Raw genomic sequence first — 25,127 nt, forward strand, 5'->3', positions numbered from 1 at the left:
TTGGTTAACTGTTGAGTGTGATTGAAACAGTTGGAGGCTACAGTGGCACCAGGAGAGGAAGTGGTGGTCCCACCGGCACCAGAGGCATCTCCAGAGACCGAGAAAGCAGAGTGAGTTGTCGGCAGCTTCTGTTAAAGGTCGTCAAGACAATACACGAACAACTTGGACGAATCAAAGCTGTGTTGTATAAAATACACATTTCAGAGATTGGACATTTCTTAAAAAGGTGTTGATTTAATACAAGATTATAACTAGTTTCGACCATACACGTAGTCAAGAGTAGGCCATGGGTGGCTGTAGCTCAGGAGGTACAGCGGGTCGTCCACTAACCAGAAGGTCAGGGGTTCGATCATCAACTCCTCCACATGTTTGTACAAGACACTGAATCCCGAAGTCTGATGGGAAAGCCCAGCTGGAAGATCTTAGGCAGCGATCACGCTCAGAGGGGGGTTAGCAGATCGCAGACATTTCAGTTCTCGATATGTCCTGTAGTGTAAAAAGTGCTGATCCTGGGTCCGCAGCATGTTTTCACGTCTCTGTCTCTTCCAGCACTGAGAATGGAGAAAAGAAAGAGACGGTGGCACCCGAACCTGAGGTGAAGGCGCCAGAGCCAGAGATTCTGGAGGAACCGGTGTTGAAGACCAAGGCGAAGAAGGAAAAGAAAACTGCAGAGCAAGGCTTTGAGCTGTGGAATGAGCTGGAGATTCAGAGGATTAAATTCATGGTGAGCAACTCTTCATTTCATTTCTCAACATATTTTCATATCGATGTTGCTGAACTCAGGTTTTAACCCACTCCTCTGGGTCTTTCCTTCCAGAACTACCTTTCTCGTAACTTCTACAACCTGCGGTTCTTGGCCCTGTTCATCTCCTTTGCTCTCAACTTCCTCTTGCTCTTCTACAAGGTCTGTGCATTTAAAGCCTTTCACACATCAATGACATTCCACCTGCAGCAGGGGCCACTTCACCTTTTATACGTTTAATTGTTAATAACCCAACAAGTCAAAGTCCCTTAGCAGCATGAAGTCTTGTTTCTTCTTGTTTCTTTCCATGCCACATGAATATAATAAACGTGAGGACCACCCTGTGCTTCCCAGGTGTCCGACAGTCCTCCAGGTTCCAGCGACTATGAGGGCTCTGGTGACTTTGATGGCTCCGGCCTGTTCGAGGGCTCTGGCATGTTTGAAGGCTCCGGTGCTGAGGAAGACGGCTCCGGAGTGGAGGACGGAGGAGAGGATGAAGAGGAAGAAAGTCCCATGTACTACTTCCTGGAAGAGAGATCGGGTTACATGAATCCGTCCATGGTTTTCTTCGGTGTCGTCCACACCCTCCTCTCCATCATCTGCATCATCGGCTACAACTGCCTGAAGGTGAGCGGCGACCACTCCACCGGAACCCACCTTTATGTTAAAAGCGTCTGCCCGGAGGTCTCATGTGATTTGTCCGATTTCCGCTCGATGCTCTCAGGTCCCTCTGGTTATCTTCAAGAGGGAGAAGGAGCTGGCCAGAAAGCTGGAGTTCGACGGACTCTACGTCACCGAGCAGCCGGATGAGGACGACATCAAGGGCCAGTGGGACAGAATGGTGCTCAACACTCCGTAAGCACCCCCACCCCCCCTGTTCCATTATCAGATGGATGGAAACAATAATATATCCATATTAATGTCATGTTTAATATAGATATGTATGCATGTCATGTAATACACAGTGTTAGACATCTTAACCATGTTTCTCTGTCCGTGCAGCTCCTTCCCCAACAACTACTGGGACAAGTTTGTGAAGAGAAAGGTGAGTTTTGCAGCTTTGGCCTCATGAGGTTCGGCCATGTTTTTCTGCATCTGGTAGTAAATTCACATCTGTGTCTCCAGGTGCTAGACAAATACGGAGACATCTACGGCAGAGAGAGGATTGCCGAGCTGCTCGGGATGGACCTGGCTTCTCTGGACGTCAGCGCCATGACGCATGAGAAGAAGCCCGAGCCTGACACCTCAATGTTCAGCTGGTGTGTAAAATTTCATCTGAAGTTCATTTAATGAACAGGTTCATTGTTCCAAATGCAGCCGAACAAACGTGTCCCTCTCTCTGTAGGATTACGGCTATCGACATCAAGTACCAGATCTGGAAGTTCGGGGTCGTGTTCACCGACAATGTGAGTTCAAGAAGCAGTTTTTCGGTAAAACTAAGAGTCTGTTTGGAGTTTGGCGTTGCTGACGGCCCTGATTCGCGTTTCAGACCTTCCTCTACCTGGTGTGGTACATGTTGATGTCGATGCTCGGACACTACAACAACTTCTTCTACGCCGCCCTTCTTCTGGACATCGCCATGGGGGTGAAAACCCTGCGCACCATCCTGTCCTCTGTCACTCACAACGGCAAACAGGTCTGCACGGCTCCACCCTTTTCCCATCTGTCACACCTTTTGTAAATGATCTGTCACCGGTGACCTGTGTGTGTGTGTGTGTGTGCTCCTCACAGCTGATGATGACGGTGGGGCTGCTGGCGGTGGTGGTGTACCTCTACACCGTGGTGGCCTTCAACTTCTTCCGCAAGTTCTACAACATGAGTGAGGACGAGGACGAACCGGACATGAAGTGTGACGACATGATGACAGTGAGTGGACCAGGGGCAGTTATTTTCTAAATGCAATTCCAATTCTAAATGCTCTCTCTCTCCTGCAGTGCTACCTGTTCCACATGTACGTGGGCGTGCGAGCCGGTGGTGGTATTGGAGATGAAATCGAGGATCCGGCTGGAGATGAATACGAGCTCTACCGAGTGGTGTTTGACATCACCTTCTTCTTCTTTGTCATCGTCATCCTGTTGGCCATCATCCAGGGTTCGGACCGATTATTAAATTGTGGATAATTAGATGCTCGGGCTAGGCAGGTTGTTGCAGTGAAGAATATTGAATAAATGAACAGTCACACGGTCTTTTGTGGCAGGTCGGATGGAACCAAAGCTCTCAGGTCGTCTAGAAGTAAAAACTGTGACAGCAAAACCTAAATGAAACTAGGGGGCGTGAACAGGAAACACCAGGGTACAGACGAACTGACAAACTGGGGCGGAGTCCTGTGAGGGTCGAGCCCAGCTCGAAAAAACAAAAAGAGACCAAACAAAACTAAATTACAAGTTCAAACCAAAAGAGTTTCTTCTTGCAAGTCCTGCAGATCCTAACGTGCAAAGAGAAATGTATTTGCAGACTGTAGTTTTTTGTTAATATCTGTAAACATGTCTGTACATTTTTACATCTTAAAATCCTTGATTTGTAGACTTTAAAAAGCTTTAGGAAAACCGGACCGGTCAAAACTTTGAGAATAAACAAGGAAACTTTAGGGAAAGTACATTTTACTGTGAAAACTGTCACAAAACTCTAATGTTGTTGTGAAACACTATGATCCTCAGTCCAGTAAGAAATAACACTGTGTGTGTGTGTGTGTGTGTGTGTGTGTGTGTGTGTGTGTGTGTGTGTGTGTGTGTGTGTGTGTGTGTCTGTGTGTGTGTGTGTGTGTGTGTGTGTGTGTCTGTGTGTGTGTGTGTGTGTGTGTGTGTGTGTGTGTGTGTGTGTGTGTCAGGTTTGATCATTGATGCCTTTGGAGAGTTGAGGGACCAGCAGGAGCAGGTCAGAGAGGACATGGAGGTAAGACGATGAGTTTCTGAGGGAACTTTACAGATAAACCCAGCTTCAACTCTCCTGCAGCTCCGAGCAGAGAAGGAAGTGTTTTCATGTGTCTGTGTGTTTCTCTCCCTTCAGACCAAGTGCTTCATCTGCGGAATCGGCAGCGACTACTTTGACACGACGCCGCACGGCTTCGAATCGCACACCTTGGAAGAACACAACTTGGCCAACTACATGTGAGTTTCAGATTCCTGTGTTTGTTTGTTTGTGGTTTGATCCTGAATCCGATCAATAGGCATCAGCTCTTTCGTCCTATTATCAAAAGTTAATATGATCATGTGACAGATGTTTGTTCTGTTTTTGTTTAGCTTTAAGTTGATGTTCTTTTTTGTGTCTGTTCTTTTTCCTCTTTCAGGTTCTTCCTCATGTATCTCATCAATAAAGATGAAACAGAACACACTGGACAGGTCAGTGGATATACAGATGATTGTAAAAGAGATGATGGAGTTGTTGTGTGTCTGTGTTTCTCTTCCTAAGCTTCTCTGTCGTCTGTGATTCAGGAGTCCTACGTGTGGAAGATGTACTCGGAGCGATGCTGGGACTTCTTCCCGGCCGGAGACTGCTTCCGGAAGCAGTATGAGGATCAGCTCGGATAACGTCCCGCGTCCTGAATGCGCGTCTGACGAAGAAAACGTGAAGAGGGGTGAAGAGGAGGAGGAGGAGGAAGAGGAGGAGGAGGAGGAAGGGAATCCAGAGCGAGGAAACGCGTCTATGTCTTTGTTTTGTCCTTTTTCTGCACATTTTTCTCTCCTCCCTTGAAGCTATGCACACCTCGACTGCTCTAGTGTCACCAACTGCAGCAGAATGTTGAAGGATGAGATTTGAGAAGAATCAAAAAAAATATCAGACAGGCAGAAAAAGACACAACAAGCCAGGGGCCTTTTTATTCCGCTATGAAAACACTACATGGCCTTTTTCTGTGTAGACTACATACACAACGGGCTCTTTCAGTAGCTACTGCTGTAAACATTACAGTGCCTATAGCAACGTCACTGCTTTACCCACCTGATAGCTTAGATCTATAGCTTTAACACTTTCATTTGAGACTAGAGTGGATATGTAGTATTTATATTGTTTGTAAGGTTGAAGAAGTTTTTGTTTTTTTTGTCCTACGTGGCTGCTGCTGTTATTTAATTTCCGATTTCCGGTGTTTCAGTGAGAGCGTTTTGAAAAGAAACGATTCAGCTGCTCACACTCGTAGAATCTCGACTTCAAAACAAAGCGATGGCGTGTGGAATAAAAACTTTTGTTGAACCGACCTGTCAAACTCACGAAACGGAGTCTACGTGACATATACTGGTGGGGATCGGCTGTATTGACGAAAACCAGTTTGCACTCTGAAGTCTTACGATGGGTCCCTGGATGTACGTGGCCCCCTTATCCCAAGGGGGTCTCTGTGCCCATATAAGATAGCGACTCACACATCCTGCGTACGAGGATGCCAAGGTTATTTATTTATTGTTTATATGCAGATGAGACCTTCTGAAGACGACCGTTTTAGCCCGTCTGTATTTCTGGCCAACAGCCTGCTTTACGACACTTTATGCACAAATAGGTTTTGTTGTCAGTGCATTAAAATAAGTAATGAATGTATTTAATGTATACATTTTGGCCGACGTGTCATCTGTATACCCGAGTAACGACGAGGCCGCTTAGAGGTCTTTTGATGAAGAGACGTATTTTACATAAATCATAGATACATATTTATTTTTCTTTAGGGCTTTGATGAATCCATGCTACTGTGCCGGACATGAACCTGTTTGTGAAACACTGGTGAAGAGAATCGGTCTCTCACAGGAGTTCACGCCCAGTTTGCAGTCAGAAGAGAAAAGTAGAGACGCTTTTTGTTGTTTTTCGCTAGTTAGGTTTTTACGATAGATATTTTTAGGGAATCCAGCAAATCAGTTGTTTTTCTCGATCAAATAAAAAAGCCACGTGCGGTGCGTTGATCTCAGACGGTTCTGTATCGCCACGCCTCGTTCGGAACTCAAACTCACAACCTCTCCATCCTGTACTTGACGTCACGACTCTTCTTGGTCAGAGCTGAGTGCAGATCCACCTGACTGAGAGTCCTCTGACTGAACCTGTGTTTCAATACTGAATAAACAGATTATTTTAAGGAGAACTGGAACCAGCGTCCTTATTTACCTGCAACATTTTGTGTGTGTGTGTGTACACTTGTAATCCATTTAAAACAGAAAAATAACATTTTACGCAGCTTAACTTAATGGGACTCTTACCTTTGTTGCATTTGAGAATTACAGCACATTCGAATCATCCCGCCTTCCTCCAATGCCCCACCCCCTCGTTCCCATCCGCGGTGTTTTTTCTTTTGTTTTTCCCCCTGGGAGCGGCTGTTTCAGTACGCCGTGGACCACTTTGGTCTGCCATCGTCAGTCGCTACGGTCGATACGGTCGCTACTCGCTACTGTCTGCCGTGGAATCAAAACAAACCCTATAGTTGAGGACGCGCCTTGATGACGCGGGCCCGAATGCGCCACAAGAAGCAGACGGGCTTCCTGTCTGTTTCCATGCAGCAAACAGACAGGTCTGTCGGCCAATAAGGTCCTTCGGTCCGAAGAATTTTATTGGTTGAAGTTTTCACTAAATATTACGAGAGTGAAATAATTGTTTGCTTTAACTCCTGGTGGGTCTGTCTTGCATTTTAGAGTGTCATTACCTTATTAATACCAATTTAACCTTATCCACAAAAAGTGTAAAAATGCAACAAAGGTAAGAGTCCCTTTAACAAAACTCTCAATATTAACAAAGGTACAATTGCATCATCAAATGACATTCAAGCTATATGTGAACATTGAATCTTTATGAAAGAAATGTTCCTCTGCTTTAGATTGGTAAAGTACACTTATCAATATAATAACTTTAGCTATTAGATTTTTACAGCCTTCATACTTTGAAGGTAGTTCAAGTAAAAACATATATCATATATATTTTGTTTGTTTATTTCACAATGCAATGCAGAGAAACATTTTGCAGGAATTTCACCATCATGCAGAAAATGATCTGATTAGATTTAGTTCCTTTTCGTCTCTTTTCTCTGAGTCTCAATATTAACAAAGGTACAACTGCATCATCCACTGACATTCCAGCAATATGTGAATATTGAATCTTTATGAAAGAAATGTTTCTTTGCTTTAGATAAGTAAAGTACACTTATCAATATAATAATTGATTTTTACAGCCCCCATACTTCGAAGGTGGTTCAAGTAAAAACAGACTTGTCTCATATCATATATATTTTGTTTGTTTATTTCACAATGCAGAGAAACATTGTATTTGCAGAAGTTTTATCTTGGTGCATTTCTCTGGGGATTTAATCCGTTTACATGTTGACTTTGTGAAGCACTGGTTGTAAAAAGCTGTGATTTCCATTAATTAGTTTACTGTTCAGACCTGTGAATGGAAACCTGAGTGGCAGATAAGAGCTGATTGTGTTTCTGTTTGTCTTTGGCAGACGGGGATTTCTTAATAGTTCATGAATCATACACACAATGTAAAGTTTCACCCATGTATAGTACTTGGAAGTAAATATTTGAGGTAGTTTAACTTTTCTGTACTTCCTGGCCTGTTTTACTCAATAGATTTAGATCCTACATTGGAAAGATGAGCTGATAATATCTGATGCGATGCTACAGATCGCACAACTTTATATAAAGTGAAGCGTTGCAACAGTAAAATACTTCTCCCTTCCATACTCGTAAAGGTGTATTTTTGACGTGTCTGAATACTCTGTACAACGGAGGTCTCCTGGTTGTAGCTGCACGTCTCAGTTGTGTTGGTTTTGTCTCACGTGCTCCACACATCAGGTAAAACACACATTCTGTCTTTGTCCTAACGTGCCGCTCCTCCGCCGGGTCGAAGGTTAGATTTGACTTCTGGTGCCGCCAAAGTCAATAAGGTGATGCAGGCCTGGGTTTGGTCCCCGGCCCGGCCCCTCCCTCTTCACCGGTATAAAACCAGGCCTCCAGCAGGGGTCATCTCCCGACACCAGCCTCCTGTTTCTGACTGTTCATCCGTCTCAGCCGCTGCCATGACCTTCGTTGCTCCTCCTGGTTATCAGCCCATCTACGGGCCTGTGAGTATCTGACCCGGCTGCTGCTGGAACCTTTAAATCATGATGGTCCCAGTGGGTGGGATGCAGTGGGTGATGCATAGCACTAATACAAATTAACTAAACAGCCGTGACGACAAAATATGCTGGTGTGACATAGTTTAGACAAATACAAAATGCAAAATTAAGTTTGATTATGATATTAAGTTAATTTGGAAAATACTTTATTTTGTAACATTTCTTTCTTGAATGGATTGAATATGTTGTCAGGACAGTTTGTTAATATGTGAACAGTTATGAAGGAGAAGTTGTGGAAGAGTTTGTTTTTTTACTTAAAAAATATATAGAATATAATATAAAATAATCATATTTTGTTATTTACATGGAAAACCAGGGACAAGAAACTGACACAGAAGTAGCTATCTCACAACAAAAGTACTACATTACTACTGTAAATAGTCCATTACCAATGAAAAGGCTGCTTTTCAAATGTTTAAAGTAATATCAATAGTGTGAGAGTAAAAGTTCTTATGACTCAAATTATATTTTACATTGTTAAAACTGATGCATCAATGTCTGAAGGTGAATTTAACTACTTTAATCGGTTGAGTTTGTAAAGTTCATTGTGGTACTAGTAATTTGTTTTTTATTTCTTTATGAAATATAAAAACTACATTATATGATATAATTCTTTGTATGAAGATATTTACATCTGAGGCGACGTCAGATTTTGCAACATGACGAACCGAGTGGAAACCGTCTGTTTCTCACTTGTTAGAAAGTTCAGTTGAAAGAAAGCAAATTATTTAATCTGAAAAGTAATCAGTAACACCGCCAAATATTAAGTAAAGTACAAGTACCTTCAATACCTTCAAGGATATCAATCTATCAGTATTGCGACACTAACTTTTTTTATGGAGACTCCAAATAACTCCAGCTTGAACCAAAGTGATTGACTGCACATGTGTAAGGTTCTTTGTGTGTGCTGCACTTCCCAGAGGATTCCTTACCTGGGTCCGATCTACGGAGGCCTGAGGGAGGGGACGTCCATCTACCTGCAGGGCTCCATCCCCGAGGACATCACCAGGTGACCTCAGCAGGACACATGTCAAACACAGTAATTCAACATGTAATCATCTGAACTCGTGGTCAGTTTATCAGTTGATCTTGTGGGTGTGGTGCAGTAAATAGTGTTTTACACGCTTCCAACCATGTGGGTGTGTGTGTTATCAGATATATCCACACATTCCTTTTTTTAATCTTTAACCAAAACCTTTTAAAGAACCTGCAGGAACACCTTGTGTACTCTGAGTCTGGGTGGAGCAGCTTTCTTTGCTTTGTTCTGTCGAAGCAGAATCGTGAACCTCACGGCTCCACTTGTATCCTCCATCCCTCCTCCTTTCATAACAGTGCTATCTGACTTGTGAAAGGTGCTTTTACAGTTTGTCAGCAGGCAAAGCAAACACCGTACATACCTGAGTTTCTTTATAGAGACAGATCTCCATGTTTTTCTCTGTGGCTCCACCTGCACTGTTTGTCCTGTTCTCCCAACACTGAACCAACTTCACAGTGGCCTCTGGTCTCTGCTTTGCCTCCTGATGCAGGTTCTTCATCAACCTGCTGTGCGGCGAGTCCGAGTCCAGCGACATCGCCCTGCACTTCAACCCGCGCTTCGACGGCTGGGACAAGGTGGTGTTCAACACGTGTCAGAATGGAAGCTGGGAGTCGGAGGAGAAGATCCGAGACATGCCCTTCTGCAAGGGAGAGAACTTTGAGATGGTCATCATGATCACGTCACAGGGCTACCAGGTGACAACAACCTGAAGCTCACACATCATAATAATATCTGAATATTAATTTTAATATAAAAATCCACATTACAAGCACTTTATAAACATGTATAGTTGACAACGCACTTTATTGCTGTTATAAGCAGACAAAGCGACATTTGTATTAATTTGAATGTTCAATATTTGCAAACTAGCTTAAATTCTACTATGAAGACAAATTTTGTTAACAGTGTAAAAAACATAAACGTTTTATCATTCATCATCTGTTTATTCACCTCTTTCTACTTGTACTACTGACAAATGGACTCATAGTTAATTATAAATACATTAATAAACACCTCATGTGCTTTACTACTACATAAGTATTATATAAACCCTTAAGTCAATATTTATATTCTGGCTATACATGCTAAATAGGAGGGTTTCAATAAAAAATGTGACATTTTCAGCTGCAGATTTGTGCAGTTTTGGATTTTTTGAAAACACATTTATATATAACTGTTGTAAGCAGACAAAATGACATTTGTATTAATTTGAATGTTCAATATTTGCAAACAATCATAACTTCTACTATGAAGACAAACTTTTTTTTTATTAACAGTGTAAAAAACATAAAAGTTTAATCATTCATAATTTGTTTATTCACCTCTTTCTACTTATACTACTCACAAATGGACTTATAGTTAATGATAAATACATTAATAAACACCTCATGTGCTTTACTACTACATAAGTCTAATATAAACCCTATAGTCAATGTTTATATTCTGGCTATACATGCTAAATAGGAAGGTTTCAATAAAATGTGACATTTGTAGCTGCAGATTTGTGCAGTTTGGGCTTTTTGGAAAACACATTTATATATAACTGGACCATAATGACGTATATGTCTATTATTTGTTGCTTTTGCAGATCAAGGTCAACGGAAGGGACTTCCACATGTTCGAACACCGGATTCCTCTGCAGAGAGTTCGATCGATGCAGATCGACGGAGACGTTTCCATCCAGACCATCAACGTCATCGGGGTGAGACCCTCCAGTCCCCTGCTGGAGCGAATCAGTACTACAGGAAGAGTTCAAGAAATACACTTTGTACTGCTGTGGGAGTAAAACTGTTGTTGGTTAACACTTGTGTTCGTCCTTTCAGGTTGGAAACGGAGGAGGAATGGGAGGAGGCATGGGAGGAGGAATGGGAGGAGGAATGGGAGGAGGCATGGGAGGAGGAATGGGAGGAGGAATGGGAGGAGGAATGGGAGTAAGTGCCTGTCAATTAATAAAGATACATTATCAAATTAAAAACATCTTTGAATAGTTTTTAACATGTTTACCGCTCCACAGGGAGGATATCCAGGACCAGGCATGGGGGTACGTTGGTGTTTGAAAATATAAGAACAGTAAAATATTGATACTTGACAGATATATATATTATATATAATATATATATATATATATATATATATATATATAGACTGTATTTCTAATATCTAGGGAGGATACCCAGGAGACATGGGAGGAGGCAACGGAGTAAGTATATTAATGAGGCTTTTGTTTATGTTCCAAGTGTCTTAACTAAATACTTAATTTCACATATTCCCCTCTTTTCAAAAGGGAGGATATCCAGGAGGCGACATGGGGGTGAACTAATACTTTGGTTTATAATAATCAATATTCAAATTCTTACATTTATTTCATGTTTATTGTAAACATGTCAGAATAACAGTCACATTAAATCTGAATTTAAACGTGTCTCTTTTTACAGGGTGGCTATCCAGGAGGCATGGGAGGTGGAATGGGGGTATGAAAGATGTCATGAAATCATAATATAATTCCACATTTGTTATTTACATATTGTTAAGTTAATATAAACGGTTTAAAAGCATGTAATGGACTTTGGCATGGAGTTGATAGATCTTCTCTCTGCCTCAGGGAGGAGGATACCCAGGATCCAACCTGCCGGTGAGGAACCTCACACGTCTTCTGTTTCTCTAACACACTTTCTTCCTTGTGTCCATCCCACTTAATACTGCTTCTTCTATTCCAGGGTATGGGGGGGCAGCCGGTCTACAACCCTGTGAGTAAAACTTCTTCCTTCTTCCACACTCATGTACAGTCAATGATTGTAAATTAAGATGTACGACACGTCTCCAGTATCTCCCCCCTGGAAACGGTTTAATTAAATCTAAATTAAATTATGACTCGAATACAAACATCAGTGTGATATGAATCGATCTCAAATTTAAAAAAATCTATTTAAAGTGTAGTTTGTACTTATCTTTGTATCCATGTTCCATCTGTTAACATGGAGGACGCAGGGTTTATGACCCATACTGCAGCCAGCCACCAGGGGGCGATCAAGATGTTTTGTATTCACTTGGCAGCTGTAAGGTCATCCATCTTTATTTACTGTCTCTGATAACAGGCAGTGGAATAACTACTCCAGCATTCCATCACTATTCCTGTAGACAGAGACACTCCCCTCTAGTGGTAACAGATAGGAACTGCACTGAAACATTACTGTAATGCAGATGAAAGTTTAAAACTTGGGGTCAAACCTCACAATTGTCACAGGTGGCGCTACAGAGTTCTAATATGTTTTATTATATGATGTTTCTAATGTGTTCTCCTGTGTGTTTCAAGCCTGTTCCCTACTCCAGCATGATCCAGGGAGGGATGTTCCCTAAGAGGACCGTCATCGTCAGAGGCATGGTGCCCTATGGTGCAGACAGGTGTGTGTGTGTCTGTGTGTGTGTGTGCGTCACCACGGTGAAGTGTGTGTGCCGACAGACACTCACTCCTGTGTGTGTGTGTGTGTGTTTTGCAGAATGTGCATCAACTTTGTGGTGAGCAGATCGCGGGACATCGTCTTCCACATGAACCCCCGGCTGAGGGAGGGGGTTGTGGTGAGGAACAGCATGATGGGAGGAAGCTGGGGTCAGGAGGAGCGGGAGATGTCCATGAACCCCTTCATGGAGGGACAGTACTTCGATGTAGGTCACGTCTTCCTCCTGGATCTTCAGTCCTTTGTTATTCATGTCCCTGCTTGTCCTTGACCTTGTGCTGTCTTCCCGTTCGTGTCCCTCAGATGTCGATTCGCTGTGGCAACCAGAGGTTCAAGGTGTTTGTGAACGGCCAGCACCTGTTTGACTTCTTCCACCGCTTCCAGTCCTTCAACGAGATCGACATGCTGGAGATCGAGGGCGACGTGCAGATCTCGTACATCCACTTCTGAGACGCACGGATGTCTGAACCCCATGTGTCTCGTGTTGTTCAATAATCCTGTTGTATGAACACAAGTCTACACACGACAAACGGTTACCTCATCATCTGTGTTACACGTGGAATCAATAAACACGCCTCCAACATGCTTGATATGAAGACGACACACAGAAGCTCATTCATGAACGAACACGTTTATTTCATATGCAAAATACTATATAGCAATGTATAAAAAAAATCTGTTTACAAATCATGGCAGTGACGATATAAAGGCAGTTATAGAAAAGTTGTCTTCTCCCAGTTCAACACACCAGGAGAATCACAATCCACACACACACACACACTGTGGTGCAAAGTACTGGCTCTCGGAAGGCACTTGGTAACGTTCAATTCTGAGATTTAACTCCTGAAAGTTATATTTTTATAAGTTTATCTGCTTTGGAAGATCAATTTTTTTCTTTTTGTCCTCTGGTCGAAATCAAGTTTCTATGTCCCCCTTGAGATTTTTACATAATAAGACATATTGTGCCACAGGAAACTAAATCAACCAGCCAGAGTTTGTGATGTCACAAACCTAACAAACCAATCCCGTCAACTTGTGGGCGGGGCTCACTAGCTGCAGGTGGCGCTATGGGGGTGGGGTCATATTAACGTATATATGGATGCAAGTCACAAAAGGAGGAAGGAGGGTGCAGAGCTTCATTTAATTCATTTTAAGGCCTTGATGGAATAGTTTTCATGACAAAAATAAAAGTTTTAGGGGGCGTAATAAAGAGAGAGAGACTGTAAAGAGCAAACTGAGTTTAACACCCTGGTTGGTATAAACAGTCGGTGCCTCTGCATTAACAAAATTAAAACTGGTGAAACATTAAATCAGACCAGTACCTCGGTCTCAGAACCAGTCTCTGAGTTTTCAGCATCAATGAAATGTACACTCTCTTCCAACCAGGGTTTCAGTGATGCTTCACCTCCACCTGTCTACTGTCTGATGTATAAGTACCGTTACAGCGTCTCGTCCAATCAAGTGTCTTCTCCCAAAACGTGAGTTGGAACGTGGTCGAGTTCCTTCTGACGACAGAAGAATGAACTAAAGCGTTTATATATATCTATAAAAATAAGTGCATGCATGATGCCAAGTTGCAGCCGAGCGTCTTCAGAACGCAGACGTCTGGACGATCTTCACGTACATTCAGGTTTCAGCTGCTGCTTTCTGTCTCCTCCTCCTGCTCCTCCTCCTCCTCCTCCTCCTCCTCCTCCTCCTTCTCCTCCTCCACCTCGACTCTGCCCGGGAACTGTCTCTTTCTATTTACAGTGCCAAACCTCGCAAAAACAAAAAACATATATATACCCGAATAAAACAGTGGCAGGATGGTGTCAGATGACGAGGTTAGTCGTGTTTCCCAGTCTGTGCACAGAAAACGCTCGGGGGGGTGGGGCCAGGGGGGTGGGGGGGCGACACTTTCACAGGCGGTGTTCTCTGCCTTCAGGAATATACGAGTTGTTACATGTGGACTGAGAATATACAGAAAGTCACATAAAAAGCTGAAGAGATATACACATTATAAACAAAACGTCTATATAAAAACATTAGTGCAAAGTTGTAGAAAAAACAAACATCAGCATTAAAAAAAAGAGAAAGTACAAAATGTGTAAAATAACACTGTGCTTGTGCCAAAAGCAAATGGGAGGAGCTTCTCCTGCCATTTGCCTCGGGTGAGTCCATCGTGTCCCTTGAGTCTGTGTCCGTCTCCTCTTGATCTGACTCGTACCTGTGTCCCTGTGCAGAAGACGTCTCAGCTTCCTGAGTCCACTCAGCGATAAGTGTCTCACATTTTAATGCGTAATGCACGACCAGCAGATGAACCCCACGGAGAAGATGCAGGGTTTTGTCAGAGCGCTGAAGGTGCAGCTTCACCTCGAAGCTCAGAGAATCGTTTCCTCTGTAAATTTTGGTTTTCACTTTAATCTTCGTGTGATTTGATAAAGAAAAAAAACAAAATCATATTTCATTTTTGCGGAACACAAGAAGCTGTGACTCGGTACTCTAGCGGGAGCCGGTAAATCCTGATGCTGTGCTCCAGTATAAACTTAAAGCCGACAGTTCAGTGAAAGAGACTTTCTGTTTCCTCGCTGGAAGGTTGAAGCTCCTGAGTTTGTTGAGTTGCAGGTTCGGTCTGGCAGTGACGAGCTGGTTTCACGGACACGTTGGATTTTTTATTTAGCTTCACTTTGTGCAGGTAGTTGTGCAGATGTGCTGTTTTATTGCTGGAGCGACTGGGAGTTTAGCTTCTCTGATTGTGCTGCAGTGTGCAGGGGCCACGGAACTGGTTCACTCTCTGTTTGTTGCTGGGAACTGATCATCAGACACTGGGAATTATTTTTAGAAGAGAGGAGTTGACGGAGGAAATAATAATCCCGATCCTTAACTCTCTTGGAATGTCTTCGGCTTTGTGTGTGTGTTTGTGCAAAACATGAACATGTGTGTGAGGGCACGTAAAGTTTCTTCGTCAGTAGCAAGAGGCTGGACGTAGTTCTTGGACAAGGGAGAAAGGACGTGACCAGTCTTTGTTTGAGAGGGACTCCATCACTGCCAGGGGACTTTTCTGGACGCCTCCCTGTCCTCCAGCAGCTCCACGGTGGGCGTCGGACCCCGGGTGGCGTTGGGCGTGGAGCGGCAGGACGGCTGGAGCGGCAGCGTGGCCGTGGAGGACGACACCGGCATGTCCAGACTCTCCAGGGAGTCGGAGAGCGCTCGGGTGGTCTCGTGCTGCGGGCAGAGGACGTAGCGGTTGGGCTCGTGGACCTCCACCGTGGTCACGGAGTCCAGGCCCTTCAGGCAGAGAGGGGACGCCATCGCCAGCGGGTCGCGGCCGCCGACGGCGCCGAGCTCCATGGAGGACTCGTCCATGTTGACGTACAGGATCTCGTCGGGGTCCTGGAGGTCCGGCAGATCTTCGAGGGCTTTCTCCAGCTCCCAGCGCATGGCCTCAAACGAGGGGCGGTCCTTCGGGCTCAGCAGCCAGCAGGAGAACATCAGGGCGTAGCTGCAGAGGACCAAGACAAGTCAACAGCAGTTAGTGTTTGCACTTTGTTAAAGGATGTAAAACACTTTGTGTTACTGGTCTTTGTCTGTCCTGGATTTCGTTATGGCAAATAAATAATATCTAATCCGATGGGGAAAGAAAATCGGCTGAGTCTGTGTTTGTAAGGAGTGTGTGTGTGTGAGGAGTGTGTTTTTGTAAGGAGTGTGTGTGTTCGTGAGGAGTGTGTGTTTGTGAGGAGTGTGTGTCTGTGAGGAGTGTGTGTTTGTGAGGAGTGTGTGTCTGTGAGGAGTGTGCAGACACTCACATACAGTCCAGACAGTCGGGCGGCTGTTTCAGTCGGTTCCCTTGTCTCAGGTAATCATAAATCTCGCTGTTTTCCACCCCGGGGTACGGAGTCTGGCCCCGAGTGGCGATCTCCCACATGGTGACGCCAAACGACCACTGAGGGACGGACACAGAGTCAGGGGGTTACTGGGTTTAAATTCCTTTCACACACACACACACACACACACACACACACACACACACACACACACACACACACACACACACAAATCTGGACACACACACACACACACACAAATCTGGACACACACACACACACAAATCTGGACACACACACACAACTCCAACATGAATCTGCTCTTGTCAAACACTGCATGTGAAATAACACAGCCGTGTTTCTCCGGACGTCCGACTTCACGCACATGTTACTAAAGACAGCTCGTCATTTTTTTATGTTGACACTGTGACCCACGATTTCACATGTGAACAGAAACCAGAACTCCAGACGTTGTGATATCATCAGCTGTTCTGGTCACACATGTTGGAAATTACCTTTTACTTTTCACTTAAAAATGAATTAACGTAGGTAAATACATTTACAAAACAATGCTTCTGTTTTTGAAACTTCTGAGGATATTGCATCGTCTTACTTTTATTTTCTTGAGGGCGAAACTAAACTTGATCTTATTAATGAACATTTATTTGCTTTATATTGACCTTAAAGCAATTATGACCCATAATCTATTCGTGCTTAAGAGAAACTTCACCCCTGAACTCACTGATTGTTTATTTTTTTCTTCTTATGCGGAGAACTATTCCGATAAATACCAGTTTTTAAAGTGGAAAGAATTATCAAAAACATTCATAAAAACTTCTTAAACCCCTGGTGCTCCTCCCCCTTCACCCGGACGCTGGACTCACCACGTCGCTCTTCGTGGTGTAGACGCGGTCGGCCAAGCTCTCGATGGCGATCCACTTGACGGGCATCTTGGAGATCCGGCCCTGCCTGTAGTAGTCTCCGTTGTAGATCTTCTTCGAGAGGCCGAAGTCGGCGACGCACACGTTCATGTTCTCATTGAGCCTGAGAAAAGACACAGAGTCACACGGCTGCACAGCTCGAGCACAACTAAGCAAATTCAGATTCAAGATTACATTTTACAAACACAATTTAAGGATAATCTTGCAGAATATGAGTCAATCTCTATTTCTGTATCTGTATTTTCGGCTCTATGTGCCCAGTTCCTCCTGCGTCTCATGCTTCTGGACTTCCTCTTTCACAAATGTTGTTTTGAACCCAATATTTAAACTCTGAGCTGTTTTTAAAGATTTTCTTGAACTCTTGCATGGAAGATTAAAAAAAGGAAAGAGCAAGAAGTGAGCACACATACAGGAACTGAGAGAGTCTTTGGTTGGGGGTTATATTCGGGTAGAATCAAATAAAACACGGAAGCAGGGATTGTGCTCACATGCAGTTGCGAGCGGCGAGGTCTCTGTGGATGAAGTTCTTCCTGCTGAGGTATTCCATCCCTCGGGCGATGTCAGTCATAAACTTCACCAGCATCTGAGAGGGGAGGTACTGCAGGACATCAGAGAGAGAGAGAGAGAGAGAGAGAGAGAGAGAGGGGGGTGTAAGTAGGGTTGCAAAGGGGCGGAAAGTTTCCGGTAAATTTCCGGAAACTAGCCTATTTCCATACATTTATCCATCAATTGTAAAATATGTTTACAGACGATTCCAATTGTTTGGCTAACTATTTATATCTCTGGCATTGCATTAGTGTTTTTTTGAAAACTTTTTTCTCATCTTATTCTACAGAACAATGCCACGTGCACTATCTCATGTGTGGAGACATTTCACCTCATCCAATGTAGAAGGAAAGGCTGTGTACATTTGCAAATACTGTGCAAAGACCTATGTTAAGAATGACACAACGTGCCCAAAGTTTCCTCAGGGCTCAAATCAGCCTATGACAAAACAAAATGTTTATATTTATGTCTGTATATGACAAGGTAAATACAGTTAGTATAAATTATCCACAAAATTTCCAGTTTATTTCGTTAATTCCCATATATTCCCGTTAATTCCCATGGAAAGTTTCCAACTTTGAATATTCCCGGAATTTTGCAACCCTAGGTGAAAGTCATGCATGTTGTTTAATGCCCAGCAGAGGACGCTGTAGTTCCCCTCAGCTCTCTGCTCCACACACACAATAACCTCCTCCTCCTCCTCCTCCTCCTCCTCCTCCTCCTCCTCCTCCTCCTCCTCCTCCTCCTCCTCCTCCTCCTCCTCCTCCTCCCCCTCCCCCTCCTCCTCCTCCTCAGGGAGGAACAGGGTTCAGCAGCGACGCCGTGTTTTCACGAACGTTTGCCAAACTCATGGATGTTTCAACATTCTGCTCAAATCTTGTTTTCATTAGAGATGTGATTTTTCTTCGGGCTCTTCAGGGACTTGTTGCGTATAACGGCATCAGATTCCAGAAAACACTTCATCCATTAATAAGTCAAACTGCAGAGACTGACGACACACACACACACACACAGACACACACGGACACACACACATGATCTCACTGACTGCACGCTGCCAGGGAGGTATGGGGTTGAACTTTGGAGCATTTCTCCTACAGACACTCCCGTGAACTTCTACACCCTGAACCCATTAAGCTGTTGAATTGTGTGTGTGTGTGTGTGTGTGTGTGTGTGTGTGTGTGTGTATGTGTGTGTGTTTGCATTCAGACTGACCACTGGACAGTCTCCGAGCCGTGAGTAGAGCAGATAGCTGTGCAGGTCTCCATGCTTCATGTAGGGCAGGATGACCACTGGGGAGGGGTAACCTTCACTCTCCACCGTCTGCAGACACACACCTGAAAACACACAACTAGGATCAGTTCTGTGCACAAAGACGCCAGAAATATTCAGAATGATCCGAATCTCATAAAAACATATACTCTCAATTACAATAACAAAACTTGATGGAAGGACGGGACATGATCTGGACAAATATAGAGTTAATCCTAATCCGGACTAAATAGCAGACGTATTTAAAAGGCCTGATTTCTAAGTTTGTGAACAATGTGGTAGAAATGCAGATTTAGCAGATTTAGAGTTGACTGCATAGAGGGTAAAGCTTTTTCCAGCTTTGTGCAGTAACAAACCTGTAACTACCACCAATGTGTATCTGAGATGACTTTTTAAAATCTACTTTTTAATCCTAAACAAATCCACAAGACCATTTTTGAAACCTGTCCAAAGAAACCACTGTTTAAGGAGTTATGTAGCTTTTCTTGTGAACTGATTATTTGGACCCCCTGCTGTGCGGAGCGGTGGAACAGCGGACTCACCCAGGAGCCTCATGACGTTGGCGTGGTCGAACTCCTTCATGCAGGCGGCCTCACGCAGGAAGTCCTCCATCTCCGAGCGGGTGCAGATGGCGACTGCAGAGGAGACGGTGCAGAGGTGAGGGTTTGTGAAGCAGAGCAGGAAAACACCAACACAACCATGGCAACACACACTTTCATTTAAAGTATGAATTCATATACAGCAGCAGTTTTTACCAACACCTTAATTTGAAACAGCTGGAAAACGTACAGATGACAGAATTCATGTTTCCTCTCAAACTCTGGAGTTTCTATTCATCTCCCTTTCTTTTGGCCTCATGGTTTATTCGGGGTCAACTTCTTCTTCTGCCAACATGTGTCACAAGCTGTGTCTTTGTCTGTTTTATCATCAAAAACTCAGATTTTTTTGGGACCCGGCGTGACTGTCCATCAACCGGCCTGTGTCCCCCCCCCACACACACACATGAAGGGATCCATTGTGGTGTTCCCTCTCTACTCACTCTTCATCGTCTTCACTGCGACTTTGAGCGCTGCCTCCTCCTGAGTGAGCAGTCCCTCCATCACCGAGCCGAACTCCCCTGGAGAAAACACAAACACACGCCCAGCTCAGTCGCAAACCAAGGGTCGAAACCTATTTGTGTCGAAGGTAATCGCTGGAGATAAGAGGAAGACACTGTGTTCTGTGCACCAGGCCTCATATAGCACAGGGTTCAGCAGCAGCAGCATGTAACCGAGCTGTACCTTCTCCCAGCGTCTTCCCCAGGGTCAGTTTGTGTCTGTCCACCATCACGTCTTGGAGCTTCTGCTTCAGCTCGTCACTGATGCCCAGACTGTTCACTGAGGGACGGAGGACAAAAGAGAAGAAGGAATGTTAATGGTGCTGCGGAGCCCAAAGCGCTTTAATGAGTAACACAGAAAAAGAGAGACAGGCAGAATGTACCGACATTGCTTTCCCAAAACCACAGAGCTCGACGCCCGAGCCAGAACCAAAGTGTTAATAAACACAGCCAGACAAAGAGAAGGCAACTGAACTGTAACAAGCCCGTCTGCTCGTTAAACTCACAACAACAAGCTTTACGTCCTATTAGTCGTCATAATTTATTTCATATTAAATCTTGTGTATTTGATGACCCGTCTGTATTTGTACTTTGTTTTATCTTCTAATCTTTTGCCTTTGAATAACCTGTGAATGACGAGGAGCTGTGTAATCCAATGTGACCATAAAGAATCAATGGAAGTGATCCTGACATATTATTATTTGAAGCTGCAGTCATGGAATAAAAAACTGAGAGCTATTGTTGTTCAGAAAACCACAGTTCTGAATGTCTCTTGTTATTGTTAGAGCCTGAACGATCTCAGAGTTTCCCACAGAATGAATTCAAGTAATATCACAATACATGTCTATAAAACAAAGAAATAGAGGATTGATTTTTTACAGTTTAACCGTAAACGCCATTATAGAGTAACGATATGTACATATGATTAAGTTATATCAAATAAAACTCTTTATATATCAGCAAACCTTAACGAAGATAACGGTTAATTTATAAGTCAATTAAACATATTAAAACAGCTTGTAGTACTACTATACTATACTATACTATACTATACTATACTATACTATACTAGAAAATAAGAGAATAGAAAGCATTGGTTGTCATTGTTCAAGAAAAATCAGTTCAGTGAAAATAGAGGTGTAAAAATCAGTCATAAGACCTAAATCAATAATACATAAGTTAGATTTGTTATCTAAATAAAACATGAACAATATCAGAGTTTCCCACAGAATTAATTCAAGTCATTTCACAACCTGTAGATGCCTATAAACCAAAAAAATAGAGGATTTAATATTTTACAGTTTAACCATAAACTTCATTATAGATTAACTATGTGTACATGTAATAAAGTTATATCAAATTAAACTCTTTATATATCAACAAACATAAAAGAAGATGACGGTTAATTTATCAGTCAATTAAACATATTAAAACAGCTTGTAGTACTACTATACTTTACTATACTATACTATACTATACTATACTATACTAGAAAATAAGAGAATAGAAAGCATTGGTTGTCATTGTTCAAGAAAAATCAGTTCAGTGAAAAAAGAGGTGTAAAAATCAGTCATAAGACCTAAATCAATAATACATAAGTTAGATTTGTTATCTAAATAAAACCTGAACAATATCAGAGTTTCCCACAGAATTAATTCAAGTCATTTCACAACCTGTAGATGCCTATAAACCAAAAAAATAGAGGATTTAATATTTTACAGTTTAACCATAAACTTCATTATAGATTAACTATGTGTACATGTAATAAAGTTATATCAAATTAAACTCTTTATATATCAACAAACATAAAAGAAGATGACGGTTAATTTATCAGTCAATTAAACATATTAAAACAGCTTGTAGTACTACTATACTTTACTATACTATACTATACTATACTATACTATACTATACTAGAAAATAAGAGAATAGAAAACATTGGTTGTCATTGTTCAAGAAAAATCAGTTCAGTGAAAATAGAGGTGTAAAAATCAGTCATAAGACCTAAATCAATAATACATAAGTTAGATTTGTTATCTAAATAAAACATGAACAATATCAGAGTTTCCCACAGAACAAACTCAAGTCAGAGGATTTAATATTTTACAGTTTAACCATAAACGTCATTTTAAATTAACTATGTGTACATATAATAAAGTTATATCAAATTAAACTCTTTATATATCAGCAAACATAAATGAAGATAACGGTTCATTTATAAGCCAATTAAACATATTAAAACGGCTTGTAGTACTACTTTACTTTACTTTACTATACTATACTATACTATACTATACTATACTATACACTAGAAAATAATACAATAGAAAGCTTTGGTTGTCATCGTACAACAAAAAGCAGTTCAGTGAAAATAGAGGTGTAATAATCGGTCATAAGACAAAACCAATAATACATAAATGAAGATGTTATCTGAATAAAACCTGAACTGAAACTAAACCAGAGCCGGACTTAATTAAAACCTAAGTGCAGTTTGAAATACGAATATAAAACCAGACAGCGGTGCAGACAGTATCTGTCGCCTCAGAGCGTTTTCTCAGGTGTGGGGGTCATGTGACCCGGTCGGGGGGGGGGGGGCAATGATCTCATAACCTTCTCCTCCAGCAGCTGGTCGTCACTGCGTCCTGCACGTCCTGTACAGACGTTCCCCTCTCTAAGCTTCCACATCTGGATCAGGATATGACATGGTGAGGACATGTCCATAACACCCCCCCCCCCCATCCCCCCCCCCCCTCCAGCTGCTGCTACACTATCAATCTGCCGCTGCCTCTGTCAGACGGAGATGTGCTCAGGCCACAGGCATGTTCCAACACATGCTGCCGTGACCACGTATAAGCCAATGCATGAAGTAACCTCGACCCCCCCCCCTACCCCGAGGGTCCGGCTCCGGTCGACATCATCCCGCCCAAATCCCCCCCCGATTTGACCACCGGCTGGTATTCCCAGAATGCATCTCACCGGTTCACCCACTTATCTCGACATCTCCTCTCATTTTACTCGCTGGACTCATTTCTGTCTCGTCTCTTGTCTCTCCCCCCCCAACCCCCCACCCCTCCCCCAGCCCGGCCTCTTTGTGGCGGCGGCAAGATGAGACTTGTTGTGGGACACAAGTGTTGTGCGTTTGCCCGGGACAATGTGACCCAGGTGTGTTAGCGTGTGAGCGTGTGTACAGGTACGAGTCTGTAGGCTGTAATCAGGAGGCCGCTGCTGATGGAAGCGCTGAAAAACCACAAGGTCGCCCCCCCCCCCCCATGAGGTCGCCCCCCCCACCTGGAGGTCACGTGATGTCAGCTGACTGACGACCATAGAACCTTTTGTTGCGATTCCTTTTCTTGAATTGTGTGCGATGATTAAACGGTTTCACTCCTTCCCAAGGATCCTGTTTTCCTGTCTGTGGGAATGTGAGTGACTCTGCTACAGTTCGGTGTTGTTATCTCTCTCCCGAGGACAGAGACGGGTCGGGACACGCCGGGGACAGGGACACTCCGGTGTTTCTAATACACAGTGTCGTCTTTCTGAGGAACGTGTGCCCGGGGGGGGGTGGGGGCGTGGAGAGAGAGAGAAGGGAACTCACGTGTTGCTTCTGTCGTCCTGCGGCTGTAGGTGCGGCGGGCGCGGTACCGGACCACCAGCTCCCCACTCTCCATCATGGGTTCAAACACCTCTCTGTGGACACACACACACACACACACACACACACACACACAAAGAGAAGTCAGTCCGGCAGAGTGGTGAACACAGCTGAACGTCTAACATCCATGATTCACGGGAATGACTGGTGGTCTTTCAAAAACAGATGTGGTCCACTCCGTCCAAATCCTCTCAGCAGTGACTCAACCGGGTCGAGGAAATGAAATAAAAAAAACACACTTTCTGGGGTTTGGCACCAGCCGCCCCGGTTCCACCCTTGTTACCCACGAGGAGAAGGAACAGCCTACGCACCCGAAACGCGTCTCCTTGCGCCGCAGCTTGGCCACGTAAACAGCCATGAGCACGGCGAGGGACACGGCGCCGGCGACGGCCATCACCACGTACCACCAGTGCCAGGAAAAGGCCGGGGGCGAGTCCTGACCTGAGGGAACGGGTGTGGAGAGAGAGAGAGAGAGAGAGAGAGAGAGAGGACAGATCAGTCTTTATCCAGGAGGTGAGGAGGCAGGAGGCGACAGAGGAGGTGTTTCTATATGTTTTCTGATGTTTTTTTATTGTGTTATTGTTTTCCAGTGTGTGTGTGTTCTTGCCCTTTTTCATTAATTTGCCCTAAACTACAGTAAATTGGGAGTAATAAAGTTGTGTTGTTTTGTGAGTTCATCAGTGACTTGACTTTTAATAACATCGTTAAAATATCTAAGATTTTTATGTCGAATTATGTGGCTTAAAAATATGTTTAATAGAATCAAACTGACTGAATCTGTTCTCGTACATGAACTCCAGGAAAAATGTCTGGAAACATTGGATCTGGATATTTTCAGGAGATGTTCAGGTGAAAGTCTGGATCATCCAAGACGTGTTTTTGTTTACAACACATCCACATTGTCATCGTGTGACAAACGCCGAGGCCACGCCCTCCTTCTCTGGATTTCTTAGTCTAATCGAGCCAGACAGACAATTCAAACAACAAGAATGGCAGATAAAGCTAGAGAGAGATAGAGAGAGAGGGAAAGAGAGAGAGAGAGAGAGAGAGAGAGAGAGAGAGAGAGAGAGAGAGAGAGAGAGAGAGAGAGAGAGAGAGAGAGAGAGAGAGAGAGAGAGAGAGAGAGAGAGGACAGATCAGTCTTTATCCAGGAGGTGAGGAGGCAGGAGGCGACAGAGGAGGTGTTTCTATGTGTTTTTTTATTGTGTTATTGTTTGAGTGGATGTTTTCCAGTGTGCGTGTGTTCTTGCTCTTTTCATTAATTTGCCCTAAAACTACAGTAAATTGGCTTTGGGAGTAATAAAGTTGTGTTTGTTTTGTGAGTTCATCAGTGACTTGGCTTTTAATAACATTGTTTGTATGTCGAATTATTGTGGTTTTAAAATATGTTTAATAGAATCAAACTGACTGAAACTGTTCTCGGACATGAACTCCAGGAAAAATGTCGGGAAACATCTGGATCTGGATATTTTCAGGAGGTGTTCAGGTGAAAGTCTGGAACATCCA

General features: G+C 43.4%; 3 protein-coding genes across 3 annotated transcripts in view; 2 read left to right on the forward strand and 1 right to left on the reverse strand.

Annotated features, from left to right (window-relative positions):
• Positions 1-4,269, forward strand: part of ryr1b (ryanodine receptor 1b (skeletal)) — a 64,051-nt gene extending 59,782 nt beyond the window's left edge. The window contains exons 95-109 of the mRNA XM_061072600.1: positions 31-110; positions 550-724; positions 818-904; positions 1,097-1,369; positions 1,467-1,597; positions 1,745-1,787; positions 1,868-2,001; positions 2,088-2,148; positions 2,232-2,378; positions 2,474-2,608; positions 2,677-2,833; positions 3,570-3,634; positions 3,749-3,849; positions 4,029-4,080; positions 4,174-4,269. Coding sequence (XP_060928583.1) covers positions 31-110; positions 550-724; positions 818-904; positions 1,097-1,369; positions 1,467-1,597; positions 1,745-1,787; positions 1,868-2,001; positions 2,088-2,148; positions 2,232-2,378; positions 2,474-2,608; positions 2,677-2,833; positions 3,570-3,634; positions 3,749-3,849; positions 4,029-4,080; positions 4,174-4,269 — 1,737 coding nt within the window. The remainder of the gene's footprint in view (positions 1-30; positions 111-549; positions 725-817; positions 905-1,096; positions 1,370-1,466; positions 1,598-1,744; positions 1,788-1,867; positions 2,002-2,087; positions 2,149-2,231; positions 2,379-2,473; positions 2,609-2,676; positions 2,834-3,569; positions 3,635-3,748; positions 3,850-4,028; positions 4,081-4,173) is intronic.
• A 3,455-nt stretch (positions 4,270-7,724) lies between these two features.
• LOC133003866 (galectin-6-like) lies at positions 7,725-12,764 on the forward strand. The gene is made up of 12 exons (XM_061073687.1): positions 7,725-7,769; positions 8,744-8,832; positions 9,350-9,554; positions 10,448-10,574; positions 10,699-10,790; positions 11,144-11,170; positions 11,295-11,330; positions 11,462-11,491; positions 11,577-11,606; positions 12,173-12,261; positions 12,357-12,522; positions 12,618-12,764. The coding sequence occupies exons 1-12, from the start codon at positions 7,725-7,727 to the stop codon at positions 12,762-12,764; spliced, it is 1,083 nt and encodes a 360-aa protein (XP_060929670.1).
• Positions 12,765-14,191: 1,427 nt separating this feature from the next.
• LOC133003014 (tyrosine-protein kinase receptor UFO) overlaps positions 14,192-25,127 on the reverse strand; it is a 31,003-nt gene continuing 20,067 nt past the window's right edge. Inside the window, exons 11-20 of the mRNA XM_061072601.1 lie at positions 23,933-24,062; positions 23,565-23,656; positions 20,157-20,252; positions 19,916-19,993; positions 19,419-19,511; positions 18,820-18,941; positions 17,547-17,656; positions 17,002-17,161; positions 16,100-16,236; positions 14,192-15,795 (exon numbers count right to left, since the gene is read on the reverse strand). Coding sequence (XP_060928584.1) covers positions 15,336-15,795; positions 16,100-16,236; positions 17,002-17,161; positions 17,547-17,656; positions 18,820-18,941; positions 19,419-19,511; positions 19,916-19,993; positions 20,157-20,252; positions 23,565-23,656; positions 23,933-24,062 — 1,478 coding nt within the window. The 3' untranslated portion in view covers positions 14,192-15,335. The remainder of the gene's footprint in view (positions 15,796-16,099; positions 16,237-17,001; positions 17,162-17,546; positions 17,657-18,819; positions 18,942-19,418; positions 19,512-19,915; positions 19,994-20,156; positions 20,253-23,564; positions 23,657-23,932; positions 24,063-25,127) is intronic.

This window comes from Limanda limanda, chromosome 6 (assembly GCF_963576545.1).
Source record: "Limanda limanda chromosome 6, fLimLim1.1, whole genome shotgun sequence".
NCBI lineage: Eukaryota > Metazoa > Chordata > Actinopteri > Pleuronectiformes > Pleuronectidae > Limanda > Limanda limanda.

What these genes read in the sequence shown, in the direction of transcription:
- LOC133003866 (XM_061073687.1), top strand. Translation starts at nt 7,725, where the DNA reads ATGACCTTCGTTGCTCCTCCTGGTTATCAGCCCATCTACGGGCCT. An exon ending in ATCAGCCCATCTACGGGCCT is followed by an intron (nt 7,770 to 8,743) that starts GTGAGTATCTGA and finishes TGCACTTCCCAG; the next exon opens with AGGATTCCTTACCTGGGTCC. An exon ending in ATCCAGGAGGCGACATGGGG is followed by an intron (nt 11,171 to 11,294) that starts GTGAACTAATAC and finishes CTCTTTTTACAG; the next exon opens with GGTGGCTATCCAGGAGGCAT.